Here is a 19,656-nt window from a genome sequence, read left to right on the forward strand (position 1 = left end):
TTCAGACTTTACTTAATTTCCAGACTGACTGACAGTTTTTCACTGACGTCGGACGGAATTTAAGTAAAAAATTCTAATAATGAAAAAAGAAACTCTTGTCTAAAGAGTAATTTAATACTGAAAAACTCTAACTGAAAATCTTGAAATCTTTACAATCTCTAGATTAGATTAGATTGGATTGATAGACGAGGAATGCCCCACGACCTTAGGTCTATTGTGCCATCTCCTAAATCACAAAGACTCACCAAACCCCGGCATATTGATAAAGTCCAATATACTGCTAGGTGCTAGCGAGGCGATGGTGTCCCTATTTGGAAAAATGGAGCCAAGAGTCTTCAATCTTCAGACTGCTATGCAATCTATTAGCAAGTGTTCTGGTATTTCAGATTCCCTGTCGCAGAACAGGCAATTTATGCAAGGCCCATGTTGTACAATCTCTCACCGCATAATATTTTTTAACTGAAGCCTTTTTTGTGAGATAAACACATCTGAAATCAGATTCCTTTCAAATTATGTGACTCTTTAAGATTGTAAATAAAATTCATGAAAACCGAAGCTCTTACACATTATCCAATTTTCTACAAACAAGCGACCTATAATAAGTAATAGCAAAAATGGGGCTCACTAACTATTTTTAACTCACCACGGGACACATCTTGTCATATTGCCAGTCATCTCTGTTGATAATCTCATAAATGCTGACTGGGTGTACAAAATATATGCGCGTCAGAACTGGTTCGTTAATCAATAAAATTGTGTTTATTCAGATTCATTACAGTTGCTTAAATCTTGGCTTGATAAAATAAATAAATTATATTAGGAAGTTAGTAGTTATTTGATTGTGAATTCAGAATAATCAAATTAGAATTGGTCCTTTCGATTAAAGCGCTCAGTGTTACTATAATAATTTTTCTTTTTCTTTCTAAAATGGGTAATTAATTTACATAAATATAGTATTATATATGTATGTATGAAAATATCAACAGATGATAATTGCATTTAGATAACATAAATATTATCTTTCTTGTAGTGAAATAATATTATGATGTTTATATTCACACATACAAATAAGAGAAAAGATGTTTAAAGTTCGAAGTAAAAAAACGGCAATTTATCAATAAAATAAACAAGTTTATTAAGTGAAATTTTGCATTCACTGTTAGTGCACTAATAAGTGATCATAAATGATATAGTGTTTGCAAAGTAACTCGAATTTTTTTATTAAAAAAAAATGAACAAAATTAATGTGAAATTTGAGATTGTTAGAGTTTGTTTCTGAATGGATAAATATCACTAGCGAGCCAAATTATGCTGGAAAATCATTTCTTATTTCAAAAAACTAACAGAAGAGCACAAGTTGAGAGCGGAAAAATCAGGGAGAACTGCTAGTTTCTGCTAAAGATCCTTTTGCTACTAGAAATCAGCAACTGTTTTATGAACAAACAATTCATATCTAGAAATCAGAATTACAAATTCAGTGTGATAGTTTTGTGAAAATAATATAATTTTACCGATTAATTTTCAAGCCGTGATATGTGATGATAAAAAACACCGCTGTGATATTCTATTGTTAATTTTTGCTTGTTTTCTATTCCTTTACTTTTACTTTTTACCAGCCACAACAATTTTCACACTAGATGCCAAAACAGTGAATCGAATTCGTGAGCCAGGCACCTACACCTTCACTGAAGCATTGGCTCTAACAAGTAAGTAGAGAAGTAGAGCATAAAAAGTAAACTCTCTTTCTCCTGTAATATTTCTCCTGCAGATTTTGGCAAATTCAACTATATTTTGATTCTCATCTCCGGCTTGGTGACGGGCACAATGGTGCTGGAGACCAGTTCAATAGGCTTTGTGCTGCCCATCGCTCAATGCGAATTGCAACTGACCAATCGCGACAAGGGTATACTCAGCACAATCAATTTTGTGGGTATAATCGCTAGTTCACATTTGTGGGGATTTTTTGCTGATACCAAGGGACGTCGGCACGTGTTATGGTCCACTTTGCTGGTAGCTTTTGTGTCTACTGTTTTCTCCAGTTTTGCACACAATTTTTGGACAATGGTTTTACTGCGTTTCGTCAATGGATTCTTGTAAGTATCAACATTTTGTCAGTATCGACCAAAGATAAAAGTTAAATGATTTTGTTTTTAACTATGAATGAATGGTTTATTTATTGATGTTATTAGTTTTTGACTTTCGGTCGGTTTTTGAAACGTTGTTTTCAGAGCCGATGAGAAAAAATTGTACGAAACGGCTGGACAGATCACACGATCAGTCATTCGCAGATTACGATTGACACGATCGTTATTTAGATATACCATGATCGACGTAATTTTTTAAATTTAAATTTTGATAGTAATTTTGATATTGTGTAAATATGAAGTGTAAATTTTTTCAGAAAGAGCGAAAGTTTTTTAGCGGTGTTCCTGAAGATCAGCAACAGAGTCAAGGGGACCCACTTTTTTTTTAAGTTAAACCCTCAATAAGAGCACTACAAAAGTTTTTTTAATAAAACAAAAACGGGTTGGGATATCAATGAAATTCTTTATTCTTGTGAAAGTACATGCGCTGCCTTTATATAATATATGGAACTCGATTTCTTTTGCATGGGCACCATGGACACGCTTGCAGAAGTCCAAACGCTGAACCCAATTTTCGACGGTTTCCAAGCATAAATCGGCCGATACTGCTGCAATTTCAGGTCGATATTCGTACGAAGTTCATCAATCGTTGCTGGCTTGTTGGCATACACCATAGACTTGACGTAGCCCCACAGGAAATAGTCTAACGTCGTCAAATCGCACAACCGAGGCCACCATTTGACTGGGTCATTTCGTGAGATAACACGTTCATCAAACTTGGTTTTCAAAAAATCGAATGTGACATTTGCTGTATGGCTTGTGGCGCCGTTATTGTAGAACCACATATTGTTCAAGTCCATATCATTCAATTTGGGCTAAAAATATTCGGTTATCACTGAGTGGTTCCCATTCAAAGGTAATGTGCTGGTCTTCATTATCACGGAAGAAGAATGACGCCGTTGGCCCATAAATCGCACCAAACCTTAATTTTTCCGGGATGCAATAATGATGACTCATGGAGTGCGTGTGGATTGCTGCATGACCAATAACGCCTATTTTGCTTATTGACGAAGCCGTTCAGCTAGAAATATGCTTCATTGCCGAACATGATTTTTCGATGAAAGTCCGGTTCATTTTCAAGTTGTTGCTCAGCTCAATTCAAGAACATACGACGATTCTGGTGGTTAAGAGGCTTAAGTTCTTGCGTCAATTTGAGCTTGTAAGGATGTAAAGCCAAGATCTTTTCGCAAAATTCGCCACAACGAAATCACAGAGATGCCAAACGCTTGAGAACGACGGGTGAGAGATTTGGATCTTACTCAATTGATGCGCTAACGGCAGTAATATTCTCGAACTGGAACGTTTAGTACTGTGTCTGTGGACGCCAATTTTTCCACTAGACGCTCAATTGTTGATCTTAAAGTGGGAGCACTGACTCCGAATTTCGGTAGTAAATTTTAATAATTACGACTCGTTGTTGGGTCGTATATCTTTCCATGATGAAATGGCAAACCATACTGAAGAGAAATGTCAAAAGTACAGGAAAAAATATGGTGTGGTTGCTGTTCCTATCGGTCTATTTTTGTAGCGTCCCTATTGAAAAACACGTTAGTTCTTTGAAATTAGCAAAGTCGCTCTATAAGTAATAGTTCTCTTCCCATTAAAACATTTATCAAATGTAGATGATTTTTCACATTATACATACATACATTTTTTTCGAATAGTGTGTCCAGCACTACTGTCATTTACGCTTACCTTGGCGAATTCCATGCACCAAAAACACGTTCTCGCGCAATTATGTGCTCAGCAGTCATATTTTCCGCTGTTGCGATGCTTCTGCCGATGATAGCTTACTTGGTGATAAATCAAGACTGGGTTTTGCCTTTAACATTTCTACGCATAAACTATAGACCATGGCGGGTCTTTTTAATCGTATGTGGTGTTCCCGGATTACTTTGCAGTATTATAATTTATATTTTGCCCGAAAGTCCAAAGTTTTTACTGACGATCGGTGAGGAGACCAAGGCCATACAGGTGTTGCAAAAAATGCACCGCTGGAATAATGGAAAGGAAACACTTAGAGTAAGATAAAAAAATGTAGTATTTACTCTTTTCACTGACGTAATTATTTTTATGATTAATTCACTAACGCTCTCATAGATTACACATATTCTCCCAGATGATGACACTTCGATCATAACACCGAAATTTAACAACTGCGATTCGAACTCGAATTTTGCACTCGTATTTTTGCAAACTATGTGGAGTCAAACCGCCCCACTATTCCAACGGAAATACTTGCAAATTACGGTAATAATTTGTAATATTCAATTTTGGGTATTAGTCGCGGCCAATGGCCTCTATATGTGGTTCCCGCAAACAATCAATAGTATGGTGGCTTTCATAAAGGAACACCCAGGCGAACACAAACAAATATGTGAAATTGTCTATGACCAGCAAGACGCGTTATACAAAACTGATGGAGTGAGTAAAATTTCTTGGAAGTACATTAAACCTTGAAATTCTAAACTTTACTTTTAGACGATTGAGTGTGTGACTAAACTGGAGACTCCTACATTTTATTACTCGCTTATTATGGAAATACTATACGCCAGCTCATTCGCAGTGGTGGGTTTTATCATAAATCGTGTCGGAAAAATATTGATTCTTTGTAGGTCTTCATACCAGATATATACAATCAGTAGAAATAATAAAAGAATTTTACAGTTATTACCATCATATTCTTCACATCCTGCGGCTTAGCTTCGGTTTTCATAGTCAATCCAGTTATTGCCGCCTACCTGTATGTGCTTTTTTTCGTGGTGGGCGTGGCAACCATTGTGCTGAATGCTATTACAATAGATCTGTATCCAACACACTTGCGGTAAGCCGTAATATAGAAAGATTTACTTAAAACAAATTCAAATTTTTTCATAAAAATAGCGCCATGGCTTCATGCATATCACTTATGGTGGGTCGTGTTGGAAGTATAGCCGGGGCCAACGTTGCTGGAGCTTTGATGGGTCAGCACTGCGAATGGAATTTCTATATCTACTGTGGAGCTCTGTTCGTTTGCGCTTTTCTTGCTTTGCTGCTGGCGCGTAAAAATGTTCATGGTGAATCGTAAACAGAATATAAACTTTAAAAACTTTAGGCAAAGCTCTTGGTGAAATTTAAGAAAGCACATTTTAACCTCAAAGCAAAGGCAAAAGCCAATTATAATTTATTTTATACGAAACCTATGAAATTACAAAAAATTAATAAATGTATATTAAAATAAAAATATGACAGTTATATTCAGATAAATGTAGATACCATCTGATCATCTTTGACCCGGACTGACAAAAAATAATACATTTTCATGCATTTCAACACAAATATTTATTATAGCATTCAAAATAAGCTCGCATTTTTTTCAGGTCTTTTGGTAAGATTAAAATTTGATGGAATGATCTATGAGGTTGCAAACCTACAAAGATCACGAGCAACGCAGTAGGCCAAAAATATACAAAGTTTCTACTCACTCTTGATAGAGGAGACTGTAGGAACATATGTAATTGGAATACTCACTGGTATGGTCGCAAAACGCCAGCAGAATGGGGCTGACGGATCGAGGTGACTGCAGGAAATGTCAAGAGCAAGACACCAGGGAAACAATGGAACATCTCTTATGCTCTTGTCCCGCACTTGCAAGACGCTTCAAACAATGTTATAAAACACTGGAAAGGGTGTCGATAGTTAGAACGCAGAACCTATTATGCATATGTATATGTATAGTATACTCCTCGTAAACCGAAAGCTGGCAAATCAATGTGCTAAACATATTCTAATGGATATAGGATATCAACCATCATAAAGAATAGATTTGTTTCAATCGATCTGATTTACACGTGCAATTTCAGTGAGCCAGTCCAAGTTCAATTTTGTCAGTGGGTGTATACCAGTAGAGAATTGAACAAACTCTCACAAAAAATTCATAAAGAGCATAAAGAGGCAAGTCCCCGTTTGTTTACAAACAACAAACTTACAAAAATTGAGAGCAAAAATTTATGATAATTGGTGAAAAAGTCCAATGTGTATGTATGTTTTACTTAAGTATTCACATGTTAAATGTAAATATGTACATACTGCTGAACATTCGTCTGGAATTCTGTTTCACACTCACACTAAAAACGAAACAAGCAAACTTAAATATTCTAATTTTAGAAATAGTAGTTAGTTGTTAGGAGGATTAGTTGTTGGTTCCGAATTGATAATCATAGCGTCAAGGGGTATCAATTTCGCACGATTCTTTTGATAAGCCTTGTTATGAATAATAGAATAGCCAATAGTTTATGTATCATTGCTTCCGTCTAGCACTCGGAGGGTACTCCGTCATTAGTATTTCAGCGTAATGTAGAAAGTTGTCGAAGACATAACATACAAATGATTATACTTATATCAGCCAGTGACGACTGACGCTTAACAGTGATCACAATTATTGAAAATGTTAGCTTCTCTGTTGTTACTTTGTCTTTCAAGTAAACAACTGAACACATTTCATCGTGTTTTTGCAATCTGACTACGGCTTGCAGGGAAAAGTCTTTACTTTGTTGATGATGTAGAAATGACATATGTACTACATATGTACAAGTATTATCAGTTTGCAGTTGCAAAAATGTTTTCTAAGAACCCATGGATTATCATATGCAGACACCTTATCCTTAGTAATGTTTGTGTTATTGTCTGTTGAATGCTATTGTTTTGCATGTCAATGCATTTTAAGTATGTGCCTGTTTATATACATATATGTATGTGTATGTATGTTCAATATATTTGAACATAGATATTTAATATTAGTGGACTGTATTATCGTTATTACAATAGTAAGATTTTTCTTATCTTATTTAACATTTGTGAAATATATAAAAGGTTTAAATATAATGTTATTGTCCGTCCCTTGGTAGCAACGAACATGTTCAATTTTGAACACAGGCAACTTACATTCGTTCTCTGGTTCCCTCATCAAAATTCCAAAGTTGCGAATGTTATCAATAGGTAATGTGTAAATTTTGCAGATTCCCTTTTGCTAAAAAGCAAAACAATGTTAATTCAGATTCTCTCGTCGTGAGGTGCATTGAAATTTTCAGACTTCGTTTTATTGCTCTGTCGAACCTGAACCTGCTCATATAAATGCAATAAAACTTAACAGAAGACTTTAGTTATAAGCCGCGCTCAGAGCAAGACAGACGTTCCAATATTTAGCTCAAGCAATTCAAACGCGAACCTTCATCTTATCATTCACTTTTGTACGCACCGGCAGAGAGGTTACTACAGTTCAAAATGTCTGTTGATATTAAAAATGTATTGATCTGTGATGCGGTAGATAAAGCTTGTGTGGAATTGCTACAAAATAATGGCATAAATGTGGACACAAGACTGAAATTACCCGTTAGCGAATTATGCGCTGTGGTGAAAAATTACAATGCGGTCATTGTACGCTCGGACACCAAGATAACAGCTGAAGTTATCAAGGCAGGTACCGCAGATGGTGGACAGCTGAAGGCGGTGGGACGCGCTGGCGCGGGAGTCGACAATATCGATGTGGCTGCAGCTACAAGCCATGGTGTGGTTGTGCTAAATACACCAGGAGGAAATTCCATTTCAGCTTGTGAACTGACTTGTCTGCTAATTGGCGCTTTGGCGCGACCAATTGTGCCGGCAGCACAAAGCTTGAAGGAGGGTCGTTGGGATCGCAAGTTGTACAGTGGCACGGAACTGTATGGCAAAACGCTGGCGATCATCGGTTTAGGACGCATTGGACGCGAAGTGGCCATACGTATGAAGACATGGGGTATGCGTACGATTGGCTACGATCCGATAACAACCGAAGAAGAGGCTCGCGCAGCAGGCATTGAAAAAATGGAGTTGGATAGCATTTGGCCATTGGCAGATTATATCACCGTACACACACCACTTATACCGCAGACTAGGAATTTAATTTCGATGCAAACGCTTGCGAAGTGTAAACGTGGCGTTAAAGTGGTGAATGTGGCACGCGGTGGTATTATTGACGAGCAAGCCGTTTTAGACGCATTAGAAAGTGGCATTTGCGGTGGCGCCGCTTTCGATGTGTTCCCTGAAGAGCCGCCAAAGTCGGAGGTGACCAAAGCGTTGATCGCGCATCCGAAAGTGGTGGCGACGCCACATTTGGGCGCCAGCACAGCTGAGGCACAGGTACGTGTGGCAGTCGAAGTTGCCGAGCAATTCATTGCTTTGACCGGAAAGTCACCGAAATACACAACATATCCCGGTGTCATAAATAAAGATGTGCTGAAAGCTAACTGAGAGAATCAAATAAATTTGTATATATTTAATCTTGCCATCAAAGATCGCTAGTTTTGTGCCACAGTTCATGTATTATGCAATTTTATATTAGAATAAATACAAAGTATGTATTGCTGAAGCAGGAATGTCATTAATAAATAAATTTTCTATTACAAACGTAATCATTCGTGTTATCTCTACGAGATGTTATTACACAAAATGGAGGTAAATGGGGGTAAATGAAGGTACGGTACGCTGTAAAGGAGCATACGAATACAAGCGAATATGCAAACAGCGATAATATTTAATTTTATTTATTGACTGTAGTCAGCGAAATTTTATAATCTCTCTCTTCTCAAGCCCATCGTAAGACACTTGTTGACTACTTTTTCAACATAACAAATATCGATAGATCGCTCTGAGCGCTGTTAAGCTTAATGAGACTGAGAAAGCGAACACGTAGCTTTGCACTAAATTGTTGTACTCGTAGTTCAAATATTGTATGTACGAGCACATAAAGAGATTATTAATATACAATATGTACTTGCCTGCAAAACGGTTTGCTTTTATTTTTAACATTCTCTGGTATGGATTCTACACTTCTAGTTTATATTAACATAAAAGCTTTAAGTTAATTAAAAAAAACTTTGACGAAGAAAGCTTTGTTCAGTTTGTTATTGCCGTTATTTCTATACTATATATAAAATCTATAGAATTTGTGGTCACAGTGAGATAAAATTTGATCTCACTGTGTGTTGTTTTAAATTATTTGTTCAACATCGTTTTTTTTGCTATTGCGCAGAGACTGCATAACGCTCTCTTTAAAAAATCATTTTTGTGAAGTGCATTAGAGAGTATTTAATGTCCACTCTCAGTGTCCATTTAATACAATATTAGCGCGTACTCAAACATTTCGTTAGTTCACAAATCATAAGATTGAGCGAAGAAACTTAAAAAGATAATTCGAAAAAACAATATACCTGTGAGAAGTAACCCGTTTTCGGCCGGCGTCCCAGGTAACACCTGCTCATTGAGTAGAAATAGAAAGTTTAAACAAGAGTGCAAGTATAACCTCAGTTTTGTGTAGTGAGAACCGAAATGAATTAATATACGATAATGGGTTAAACCATAATTTGGACTGCACAATCGTTGGATTTCACAAAATTTCAATAGTGCTCTAAGGAGGCACTGGATCTCTCCTTAAGACATTTTACAGAACCGGCCAAAATAACGCTTGTGAGGATTAAATATCAAATACTTGAATCTATTATATTCTACTATGAGATTTCTAAATCCCGAAACATTTCGAACAAATGTTTACAGGGTTTGTTCGAAAAGTAATTGGACTGATTTTCTTCCGCCGCGACTGTACTTCGGAGAGTGCGCGCACCGACTGGATTCAGTAGAGGGCGTTCCTAGCTAACGAACGAGCGGTCAGTTACCTCCGAGTGCTTGGAAAGTCAGGACAAACATTTTCGCGCGACGTGTTTCTGTGAGTGGTGCAAGCCGAAAATGCAGCGGTCGTTAGAGCAGAGGTACGGTAAATCTGCAACAGAGACATTTGATATTATCAAGCAAGCTTACCCACATGTTGCTTTAGCAAGAAGTGGTGTATTTCGGTGGCACCAGGGCCTTTTGGAGGACCGGGAAGAGGTTGCTGATGAATGAGCAAATCCAATGTGAAAACGACGCTCATTGCCTTTTTTGACATCTATCCATACACCATGAATTTTTCCTTCCTGGACAAACCGTCAACGCAGAGTTTTACGTGGAAGTTCTCAAGAGACTCAAACGAAGGGTTAATCGGGTCCGACAAGACATAACAGCCAATTGTAAGTATCTTGTAAACAGCTACCTAACCAAAGCTGGCATCACAAAAGCTTCCGCAGCCGCCCTACTGCCGCTGAAAGGCAAGCATTTTGAGACGACAGAGGGGATCCAAGCAGCATGCACCTCGGCTCTCAAGGCTATTCCGGAGTATACCTTCCGTGACGCCTTCAATGCTTGGAAATCGCGCTGGCAGCGCTGTATCGTCACAGAAGGAGCCTATTTTGAAAGGTTTTTAAAGAATTGTAGCGATTGGTTCAATAATTTTTTTTTAAATCGGCTCTGTGCTATTACTTTCCGGACAAACCTTGTATTTCTTCGTTTGTGAAAAATCGAACGTAGCTTCGGAAATACGGATTGTAATTCCTAAAATTCCTAAATTTTGGAATGACATTTAGAATTCATATGTTTGAACTAGCACCAAGCCCACTTCCATAGAATGGTATTAATCAAAACTATAAAACATGCGATAAATCGCTAGCGAACAGCTCCAAGTATGTAAAGTCAGGTAGGTCAGTTACATAAGTATGACTAAGCGATTTCGTTAGTATGCTTATTCGGTAAGAAAAATGGATTAGGTCGGTTCATATTATACCAAATAGGAGGAAATCTATATAACGGCACCACTTACACAAAATAAAAAATAACTTATCTTCGTACATAAAATACATAAAACAGCAGCAAAATACATACAAATACGTATAAACTTAAATAAACACGTACCTAACACGCCTAATGGTGGAAACAATCATACAGTTCTCCTTACGTGAGATATTGCTTAATTCTAATCTCTAATTTGGACATGCAAGTTTATTCCCATTTATTTATAATATTGATATGCCTTATCATTGTTAAGAGGCCAATATGCATGTTTGACAACATTGTTAACAGACTCGTGTAGCGGATTCGGGGGATGCGAGTGACAGGCAAAACGTCAATGCTCTGAGCAAACCGCACCGACTGCCACTGCGGTAAGAGCAACACAGTATTTATACACGCTCTGCCACTGCAAAAGCCGTCAAACGTATAGTAAAAGTCTAACTATAAAGACCGGCAGCTAATATATAGTACAAAGCGTACTCGTATTATAACCGACAAAGTTAATTGCGTTAAAGTTTTCAAATTATTTTAAATAATGGCAGGCAAAGGCAAAGTGGGAATTATTGGCAGGTGAGGACATTCAAAAACATATTTCTTGAACAAATTATATCAAATTAAACGTATTATAATTTAGCGGTCTTATTGGACGTTCGTTTTCCATGTTATTCGCCTCCGTTGGCTACACAGTGGTGCTCTACGATAATGTACCAACTCAAATTGAAAATGCTTTGAAGGAAACGGAAAAGGAGCTCAAAGCCTTGGAAGCTAAAGGCTTGCTACGTGGTAAACTGAATGCCAGCCAGCAGTTCGCACTCATTTCGGGCACAACTGATATTAAAGTATTGGTGAAAGATGCTATATTCATACAGGAATGTATACCAGAACGCTTGGATTGGAAACAGGCACTTTACAAGCAATTGGATGAAGTTGTTGAAGAGCAAACCATACTCTCCAGCTCCACAAGTACTTTCCTGCCATCGTTATTCTCGAAAGACTTGAAACACCAGTCGAATGTAAGTAAATTTATGCGCTAATTACATTTTATAATCCAAAATTGTAACTGTAAAAAAGCAAACAAAAAGTTTGTTGCTCAACAATGCATGAAAACTAGTTTATAGAGCATTCTAAGCAATCAGCTTTAGGTAAAATATTTGGACATGTGTACAGATTTTCACCTTGATTTGACTTACGAACTGACGTAAATTCATTCAATCTGCTCATTGATAGGATGATATATTCACGTTATTAGAGTGTACTCTAATTGACTGAATGAATTATTAGTTAAAAAAAATTACCTGCAATAACAATGGAGTGATAAACATAAATTCACTAAGTATATATATTTGCGAAAAAATACATAAATATGTATGTATATGTATGTCCGTTTCTCACATATATACATATGTACATGATTTCGATTAGCCAATTGAATTTTACAATCAAAATAACAGTGATAACACTGATTGAACTACCCTCTAAGTCACCAATCAAATTACTAACAATAACCAAAAGGTTATAAAACAATGCTATAAAGGCAAACCCACAAAGTCACAAATGTTCGCACAAAACGACGTCAATCATTCATAATTTCACATAAAACAGCATCAATAGACTGCGTTGGTGAGATTAAAAAGAAATTGCGACAAATTGTGGTGATCTTAGGAAGCATTAAAAAAAATCATAAATTGATTGTGGGTTTGCGTAATCGAGCGCGTCATTAATTAAGCACAAGTGCCATCTTTCTAACACTTGTTTGAGTGTCAGATAACAAATTGTTTGTTATCACTTTGTTTATTCACAAAAAAGCTAATATAGAAAAATATGTAGGTGTTTTGGTGCATGTACACTCGCATTTTATATGGCATACAAATTTTGATAAGATATAAAAAAAATCATATTTGTAACGGGTGATTTTTTTGAGGTTAGGATTTTCATGCATTAGTATTTGACAGATCACGTGGGATTTCAGACATGGTGTCAAAGAGAAAGATGCTCAGTATGCTTTGACATTTCATCATGAATAGACTTACTAACGAGCAACGCTTGCAAATCATTGAATTTTATTACCAAAATCAGTGTTCGGTTCGAAATGTGTTTCGCGCGCGTGTTTTGTTCAGCGATGAGGCTCATTTCTGGTTGAATGGCTACGTAAATAAGCAAAATTGCCGCATTTGGGGTGAAGAGCAACCAGAAGCCGTTCAAGAACTGCCCATGCATCCCGAAAAATGCACTGTTTGGTGTGGTTTGTACGCTGGTGGAATCATTGGACCGTATTTTTTCAAAGATGCTGTTGGACGCAACGTTACGGTGAATGGCGATCGCTATCGTTCGATGCTAACAAACTTTTTGTTGCCAAAAATGGAAGAACTGAACTTGGTTGACATGTGGTTTCAACAAGATGGCGCTACATGCCACACAGCTCGCGATTCTATGGCCATTTTGAGGGAAAACTTCGGACAACAATTCATCTCAAGAAATGGACCCGTAAGTTGGCCACCAAGATCATGCGATTTAACGCCTTTAGACTATTTTTTGTGGGGCTACGTCAAGTCTAAAGTCTACAGAAATAAGCCAGCAACTATTCCAGCTTTGGAAGACAACATTTCCGAAGAAATTCGGGCTATTCCGGCCGAAATGCTCGAAAAAGTTGCCCAAAATTGGACTTTCCGAATGGACCACCTAAGACGCAGCCGCGGTCAACATTTAAATGAAATTATCTTCAAAAAGTAAATGTCATGAACCAATCTAACGTTTCAAATAAAGAACCGATGAGATTTTGCAAATTTTATGCGTTTTTTTTTTTAAAAAAGTTATCAAGCTCTTAAAAAATCACCCTTTATTCATGTGGCACCATTTTCAAACATAAAGAGGAAAACATGCCGCTGATCACTTGCTCTTCTGCTGATCTCTGAAATTATAAAATTATGCTTTCGGATAACATTTTCAGCAACGCAACTGAGCAAGGTGACTTAGATAAGAATATTAGTTTCCATGCATAAATCCTTGAGCATATCAGCATTGATAAATATTCACCTTAGTTCCGTTGTATTCATGCTCTGGTATGTTGTTGCGCTCTTGAAATGACCCTATCTGAAGTGGCTGCTCTTTTAGGAAAAACATTTTAACGGCACGGGCGCCAGGCGTGCATTTAAAGTACCGCGTTATTTCAACCGTTTGCGCATGTAGATGTAGATTATTAATTGTTGATAGTCAAAAAAAGAACTCAAATTAAATTTAATTGCAAATTGATTAAATATTTGCTATAATGCATTGCTATCGTCAGATGATTCATAAATAGCAAGACGGAGCAAGTACAACTCTGAAACTATACTACAAATTTTTTAATACACTATTTTATTAAAAATTGAGCATTTTAAAATTTTATAAATAAATGTAACTTCCCAGTGACCCATAAACTTTATGTATATTTGTAAAAAACAATACATATCTATAATACCCTTCACAATTAAAATGGTTTTCCATACAAAAACTTGATTTGGAAAGCTCAGTTTGTATGGCAGCTATTGCTATAGAGGATGGATATCGGTGGTTGCGACCAAAGGGCAGCTTCTTGAAAAGAAAAGGAAATAAATATAGTATAGACATCTCAAAATCTCAAGTACTAATTCGGATGATTATATTTTAACACTGTAAAAAGCAATGATATGCGATTAATTTTATTCGGAAAACACATTTTTCAACTAAAGGAGTAAACTCAGGAAAATAAATTTTTTTATTAATCGAACAAGCAAGCAATCATAACTTGCTTCTTTGTAATATTAATATATATTTAAAAATACTAAATTTATTTATTTCTTACAATAGGTACTCGTTTCACATCCCGTCAATCCACCATACTATGTTCCACTGGTAGAGGTTGTACCCGCTCCATGGACAAAACCAGAGGTAGTGCAAAAGACACGCGCCATCATGGAGGAAATTGGTCAGAAGCCCGTCGTTTTGAGTCGTGAAATCGAAGGTTTCGTACTCAATCGCATACAGTATGCCATATTGAATGAGACTTGGCGTTTGGTCGACAGCGGCATTGTCGACGTTAAGGATGTGGATAGTGTAATGTCCGACGGTTTGGGCATGCGTTATGCTTTCTTGGGACCACTTGAGACGGCACATTTAAATGCCGAGGGTATGACCAATTACTTCGAACGCTATACAAACACCATGTATGCAGTAAGTCAAACTATGGGACCAACACCGAAAATGGAAGGCCCAACAGCGGTGGAGATCGCGAAACAGTTGGAAGTTATGGTACCGTTAGACAAGTTGGCTGAACGACGAAACTATCGTGATAATTGCTTAACACAGTTGAGCATTTTGAAGAAAAAGCTGAATGAATAAAATGTCACGGTGAAAGTATATAAATATGAATGAAATGTAAATATATCTGTTGAATTTATACGTTATTTTAGTAACGTTGATTACATTTATTTGAATTATAAACTCATTTAACAACTTTTTTTTTTTAATTCAATTGTAATACATACATATGTATATATAAATCTAATATTGTAGCTTACAAAAAACGCTATTCACTTATCATGTTTGTATGTATGCTAATTTGTTGTATAACATGAGCTTTTTTAAACATGTATTATTCTTAAAATGGGAGCTTCTTACGCGATATACTATGCTCCACGCTCTTAATGAGACATACATAAATCATATACTTATGTGTTGCATGTAAATAAATACTTAAATGCTAACGAAAGAACGTAATTTCTTTTTTTTTTTTACTATTTTAGTTTAAAACACATATGGTTGTAAATAAATACGCTTAAGTAAATTTAAGTATACAGGTATTTAGTTGAGTAGGTAGTTAAACGGTTTCTTTCGAGATTTAAAGCGCCTTATATATTAAGTAAATAGCGAGATAAAGGATATTTTTCTATTTTTCCAATTTTTTATAATCACGCAAAGATAATTAATTTTGTTTCATCAATAATTTCATTAATCCAAGGCAATCAAGAGTAATTGATTCCAATTTTCTGTTTGGGCTTTCATTTTATCTTAAAACTACATATTGAAATTCGGTAAAAAAAATCGTGAGACACACGTACTTCTCATTGCTGTTTAAGGTAAGGATAGTAACACTCGTTAACTCTCACACCTAATTAGGTTATGTAGTAAGTACTTGTAAAAATTCAAAATACTGTTAGCAGACATGAATAATATACAAAATATTAAATTGTTCGACATTTTTCACGATATAATCACTGAAAGGCAATAAATTCGCTAAATGGCCAGTTGGAGAAATAGTCACCATTTCGCCTGTTTTTATAAAAATTGTAATCAACATTTTTAAATGTAATTATGAATAGAACTTTGATGACATTTATATTTTCAATACAGCACATTTAGTATGCGCAAAGTATTCCGTTTATATTACTTATGCCATTGTGTATTTAACGGTTTAGCTTTGCAAGTTGCAGAATAGAAGTTATTGTCAATTTTTTATTTAATTATTATTATTAATTTTTGTTGAACCAATAAATTTCAGTTGGATAACTGCGTTTGCTTTTGTCGTTGCTACTACATACTCGTATTGCTGTTGCTGACATGCATACGTATATATTTTTATAAATACTATGTTGCTTCTTGCAGCTTAATATTACTAACGGCAGCACCCCAGTGTTCATACATACATACACGTGCACACAACTATTGTTACAGTTTTTTTAACATTTTTGCAGCTTTTTCGAAGGTGGCATTAAGTTTGTGAAACACACATCCTTACATATATGGATATTCATGTATGTATTAGAAATTCTTTTTGCCCAAAAATGCGTTAACATTAAAAAATAATAACAAAATTATGTGGAGCAGCTTGACCGTGTGAAACAGACCAATGTATGTACATATATTGCTAATAAGAGACCAATAAGCATGTATGAAGATCTATGTATAAGATTTATCAATCCGCTTCCTTGAGGGGGAAAACAAGAACCCAAATTATGTTCAACTTTAAATAGGCAACACTACCGCAAATAATTTGGGGTTTTTTGTCTGCAAATATGCTTTTCTTTTGCCGATAATATGTTAAAAAGAAAAGTATATTCATCAAAAAAATGGTATGGCCATAGAAATGCATATTGTAAAACAAATAAAAAATGCACAGAGAATATAAAATTTTATTTAATAAAAATTCCTACGAGACTAACTGGAATTTATAATAATCTCATGAACATTTACAATATTCCTCAAAAAACTTTATTTTATAATTTTTTTAACAAATCCTAAATTATAAAAATTCGTCAGAGAATGTACTTAAAGATAGGATATAGGCTGAAGTGAGAATGAAAACAGCAGCAAATTTATTTATGTAAATAAATACAGAAAATGCATAATGAAATTTTATTCCTTTTACTACAACCGATGCCTAGTACGTAAAGATAATTGTAATCTAAGAGTCATAAAGGTGAAAAACTTTTACAACCTCAACTGATTGCAATATACATACTTGGCTACACACGCCGAACTAAGCCCCAACATGTACTTACTGCCAAAGATTTGCTAAGATCTGATTTTTTTTTAACTTTCAGGGTGGTAAGCAAAAACTAAAAAAATTATTTACTTATTTCTTAAAATGCAAATACTAAAACCGAATGTTGAAATTCGAAAAATAATAACATAATGCTCAAGTTATGTTTAACTGGTTGAGATCAATAAATTTACTTGGTTACCACCCGCTTTTGTAACACCTTCTTCATCATAGTAACTGTGAATGTGACTGTGTATAGGTTTATCGCCACAACTAATGGAAGTTATATATTTGTAGCATGCCTTTTTCTATTGCCGATATGTATGTACGTATTTATAACTAACCATTGATATATTACTTGCATGTACGGTATTATAAATATAGTAGGTGTACTTAGTTTTTTTATAGTACTAGAATGGTTTGAACCCGCACACTGTATATGTTGGCTTTGGCATAATATATATATATATATATAAATATACATATATGTATATATGAATATTAACTTACATTCAACAAAATATTTTGAAGATGGCATGTAATTTACTAACTTGATACGTCCATTTTAAATGCATTAATTTTATCCTTGAGCTGCTGGCATAGCGTTAGGCCAACAGTGAACAACACAAGCACCTCGTTAAGCCAACCAACTGAACATTCAGCTTGAGTGGCTTCCATTTTCATAGTTCCCTGAACGTTTAACAATTGATAAACAGCTACAATGAGTTTGTGGCATTGTAAAAAGAAGGATATTGCTTGATCTTCTGGTAGGTTAGGTGTTAGCGATTTCTGTAATTTAAAAACCATATGTTATTAATAGTTACTTTTGTCAATATTAATATGATAGAAATCACCATATTTCGCCCCTTCATAAGTTCATCTATTGCCTTTTTCTTTGGTATTATTAGACTAGTTCGACCACGCTGCAGAGCTCCTATCAATTCGCCAATTATTTGAAGCACTTCTTCGCGAGATCTAAAAAAAAGAAGGAGGAAATGTAAAGGAAAATTACAGCATTGGAGCAATATTCAAAATATTCTTATTCTTGGTTCTTATGTATATAATAAGTAAAATATAAATCCCAAATCATTTACAAATAATAAATGATGGATATATACATATGTACATATATAATATTGTTTATACGTACTTGAATGCATAATTGCCGTCAACATTATCAATATGATTGATAGCTTGTTGTAGATGATTTGCAGCATCTTGCACCTGTTGAAGTTTCCATGGCGCATCGGGTGTTATGGACGTACGTTGCACTTGGCTGGATGCACGTTTTAATTTGTAACTAATATCCTTGAAAATACACAAATTATTTCATACTGGCAAGTCAATTTAAAAAATATTATCAAAATTACAGCTTGAGTTATGCTGTCGCCAGTGAGCGTGACGGAACACTTTAACTGATCCTGTGCAGCCATTAACACAAACTTTTCAGTACGTTTACCCTCGTTGTCTGGAAAACATGGTACCGGAAATCGTCTTGCGCACTCCTGTAACGTTACAAAAATGTATTAGCCATATTTAGGTATATAATAATGTTTTTCTTTTTTAACTTTTCTTTAAAAGTTATAACTGAAAAACAAGTTCTTTGTTTTTAAAGTTTTTAGCCCACTATTGAAGAATCAACAATAAAAATTGCTCACCACTAGAATCTCTCGTAGTTTCTTAAGTATGGCGTGAACCTCATCACGCATAACCCACTCAAATTCGGTTTGCTGAAAAAAGAAAAGTAATTACAATTTAATTTAATTTTGCAGACAACCGCAATTGTAGAACGGGCGCCAATTTTTACTTATTGATTTTTGCCACAGCATATACTGATTACCGCTGATGAAAAGAAGTAAATTTATTACACATCTTGAGTGCAATAGTTAAAACAATGTGAATAACTTATATATATAAAGATATATGTATTTATTTCAGAATATGAACACAGAATCTTTTATAGTAGCTTTATTCGTTTTGGTTTTTTAGTATTGTTTTTTTCTTTTCAATTATATTGATTATTTTATTCATGATTTACGATGCGAAAATTATCTATATATTCAGCTGCTTGTATTTGACTCTATTGACCGTAACTCATTATGAGCCAACATGTTGGCCTTTCATCTTGTCCTTGCAATTGCAATTAGTTTACACAATCATTAAAAAACTTTAGTTTTATTCATTTTTTTAAAGAAAACTTACAAGATTTTTAATTTCTTCAACTTCGGTGTCTTCCATTGTTTGTGTGCGGATGACGGAATGACGTTTGACAGACGTTAGCGTTAAACAAAGTGGAAAACCAAGAAAAAGCGCAGAAAAAAACTAATGCAGCAAAAGCACAAA

General features: G+C 35.3%; 4 protein-coding genes across 6 annotated transcripts; 3 read left to right on the plus strand and 1 right to left on the minus strand.

Moving 5' to 3' along the window:
* The first annotated feature begins 783 nt into the window (after positions 1–783).
* LOC105224963 (synaptic vesicle glycoprotein 2A-like) lies at positions 784–5,394 on the plus strand. Its single transcript, XM_011203239.4, has 8 exons — positions 784–931; positions 1,617–1,706; positions 1,769–2,093; positions 3,809–4,166; positions 4,245–4,568; positions 4,626–4,755; positions 4,812–4,968; positions 5,028–5,394. The coding sequence occupies exons 1-8, from the start codon at positions 928–930 to the stop codon at positions 5,209–5,211; spliced, it is 1,572 nt and encodes a 523-aa protein (XP_011201541.2). The 5' UTR covers positions 784–927; the 3' UTR covers positions 5,212–5,394.
* A 1,874-nt stretch (positions 5,395–7,268) lies between these two features.
* On the plus strand, positions 7,269–8,572 carry LOC105224950 (D-3-phosphoglycerate dehydrogenase). The gene has a single exon (XM_011203225.4). It carries the CDS (start codon positions 7,407–7,409, stop codon positions 8,409–8,411), a length of 1,005 nt encoding a protein of 334 aa, XP_011201527.2. The 5' UTR covers positions 7,269–7,406; the 3' UTR covers positions 8,412–8,572.
* A 1,712-nt stretch (positions 8,573–10,284) lies between these two features.
* LOC105224947 (lambda-crystallin homolog) lies at positions 10,285–15,546 on the plus strand. Of its 2 annotated transcripts, XM_049456509.1 has the most exons (4): positions 10,621–10,725; positions 10,796–11,387; positions 11,452–11,830; positions 14,643–15,546. In XM_049456509.1, exons 2-4 carry the CDS (start codon positions 11,353–11,355, stop codon positions 15,171–15,173), a joined length of 945 nt encoding a protein of 314 aa, XP_049312466.1. In that variant the 5' UTR covers positions 10,621–10,725; positions 10,796–11,352; the 3' UTR covers positions 15,174–15,546. The 2 variants fall into 2 exon arrangements, with proteins under 2 accessions (XP_011201525.1, XP_049312466.1); XM_011203223.4 differs by having other exon boundaries at positions 10,285–11,387.
* Positions 15,312–19,634, minus strand: LOC105224949 (protein rogdi). 2 transcript variants are annotated; one of them, XM_019989748.3, is made up of 6 exons: positions 19,516–19,634; positions 18,972–19,043; positions 18,684–18,818; positions 18,464–18,621; positions 18,168–18,288; positions 15,312–18,102 (listed from the first exon to the last, which is right to left on the minus strand). In XM_019989748.3, exons 1-6 carry the CDS (start codon positions 19,549–19,551, stop codon positions 17,860–17,862), a joined length of 765 nt encoding a protein of 254 aa, XP_019845307.1. In that variant the 5' UTR covers positions 19,552–19,634; the 3' UTR covers positions 15,312–17,859. The 2 variants fall into 2 exon arrangements, with proteins under 2 accessions (XP_019845307.1, XP_049312467.1); XM_049456510.1 differs by lacking the exon at positions 19,516–19,634 and adding an exon at positions 19,121–19,466.
* Positions 19,635–19,656: the final 22 nt, after the last annotated feature.

This window comes from Bactrocera dorsalis, chromosome 4, assembly GCF_023373825.1.
Source record: "Bactrocera dorsalis isolate Fly_Bdor chromosome 4, ASM2337382v1, whole genome shotgun sequence".
In the NCBI taxonomy this organism is placed as follows: Eukaryota; Metazoa; Arthropoda; class Insecta; order Diptera; family Tephritidae; genus Bactrocera; species Bactrocera dorsalis.

Excerpts from the sequence above, each read along its gene's own strand:
- LOC105224963 (XM_011203239.4), top strand. Across the intron at positions 1,707-1,768 it reads TGAAGCATTGGCTCTAACAA|ATTTTGGCAAATTCAACTAT; the intron begins GTAAGTAGAGAA and ends TTTCTCCTGCAG. Across the intron at positions 4,756-4,811 it reads CGGAAAAATATTGATTCTTT|TTATTACCATCATATTCTTC; the intron begins GTAGGTCTTCAT and ends AGAATTTTACAG.
- LOC105224950 (XM_011203225.4), top strand. The coding sequence starts at position 7,407 with ATGTCTGTTGATATTAAAAATGTATTGATCTGTGATGCGGTAGATAAA.
- LOC105224947 (XM_011203223.4), top strand. The coding sequence starts at position 11,353 with ATGGCAGGCAAAGGCAAAGTGGGAATTATTGGCAG. Across the intron at positions 11,388-11,451 it reads AAAGTGGGAATTATTGGCAG|CGGTCTTATTGGACGTTCGT; the intron begins GTGAGGACATTC and ends ATTATAATTTAG. Across the intron at positions 11,831-14,642 it reads ACTTGAAACACCAGTCGAAT|GTACTCGTTTCACATCCCGT; the intron begins GTAAGTAAATTT and ends TTCTTACAATAG.
- LOC105224949 (XM_019989748.3), bottom strand. The coding sequence starts at position 19,551 with ATGGAAGACACCGAAGTTGAAGAAATTAAAAATCTT. Across the intron at positions 18,289-18,463 it reads GACGGCAATTATGCATTCAA|ATCTCGCGAAGAAGTGCTTC; the intron begins GTACGTATAAAC and ends TCTTTTTTTTAG. Across the intron at positions 18,103-18,167 it reads TTATGAAGGGGCGAAATATG|AAATCGCTAACACCTAACCT; the intron begins GTGATTTCTATC and ends TTTAAATTACAG.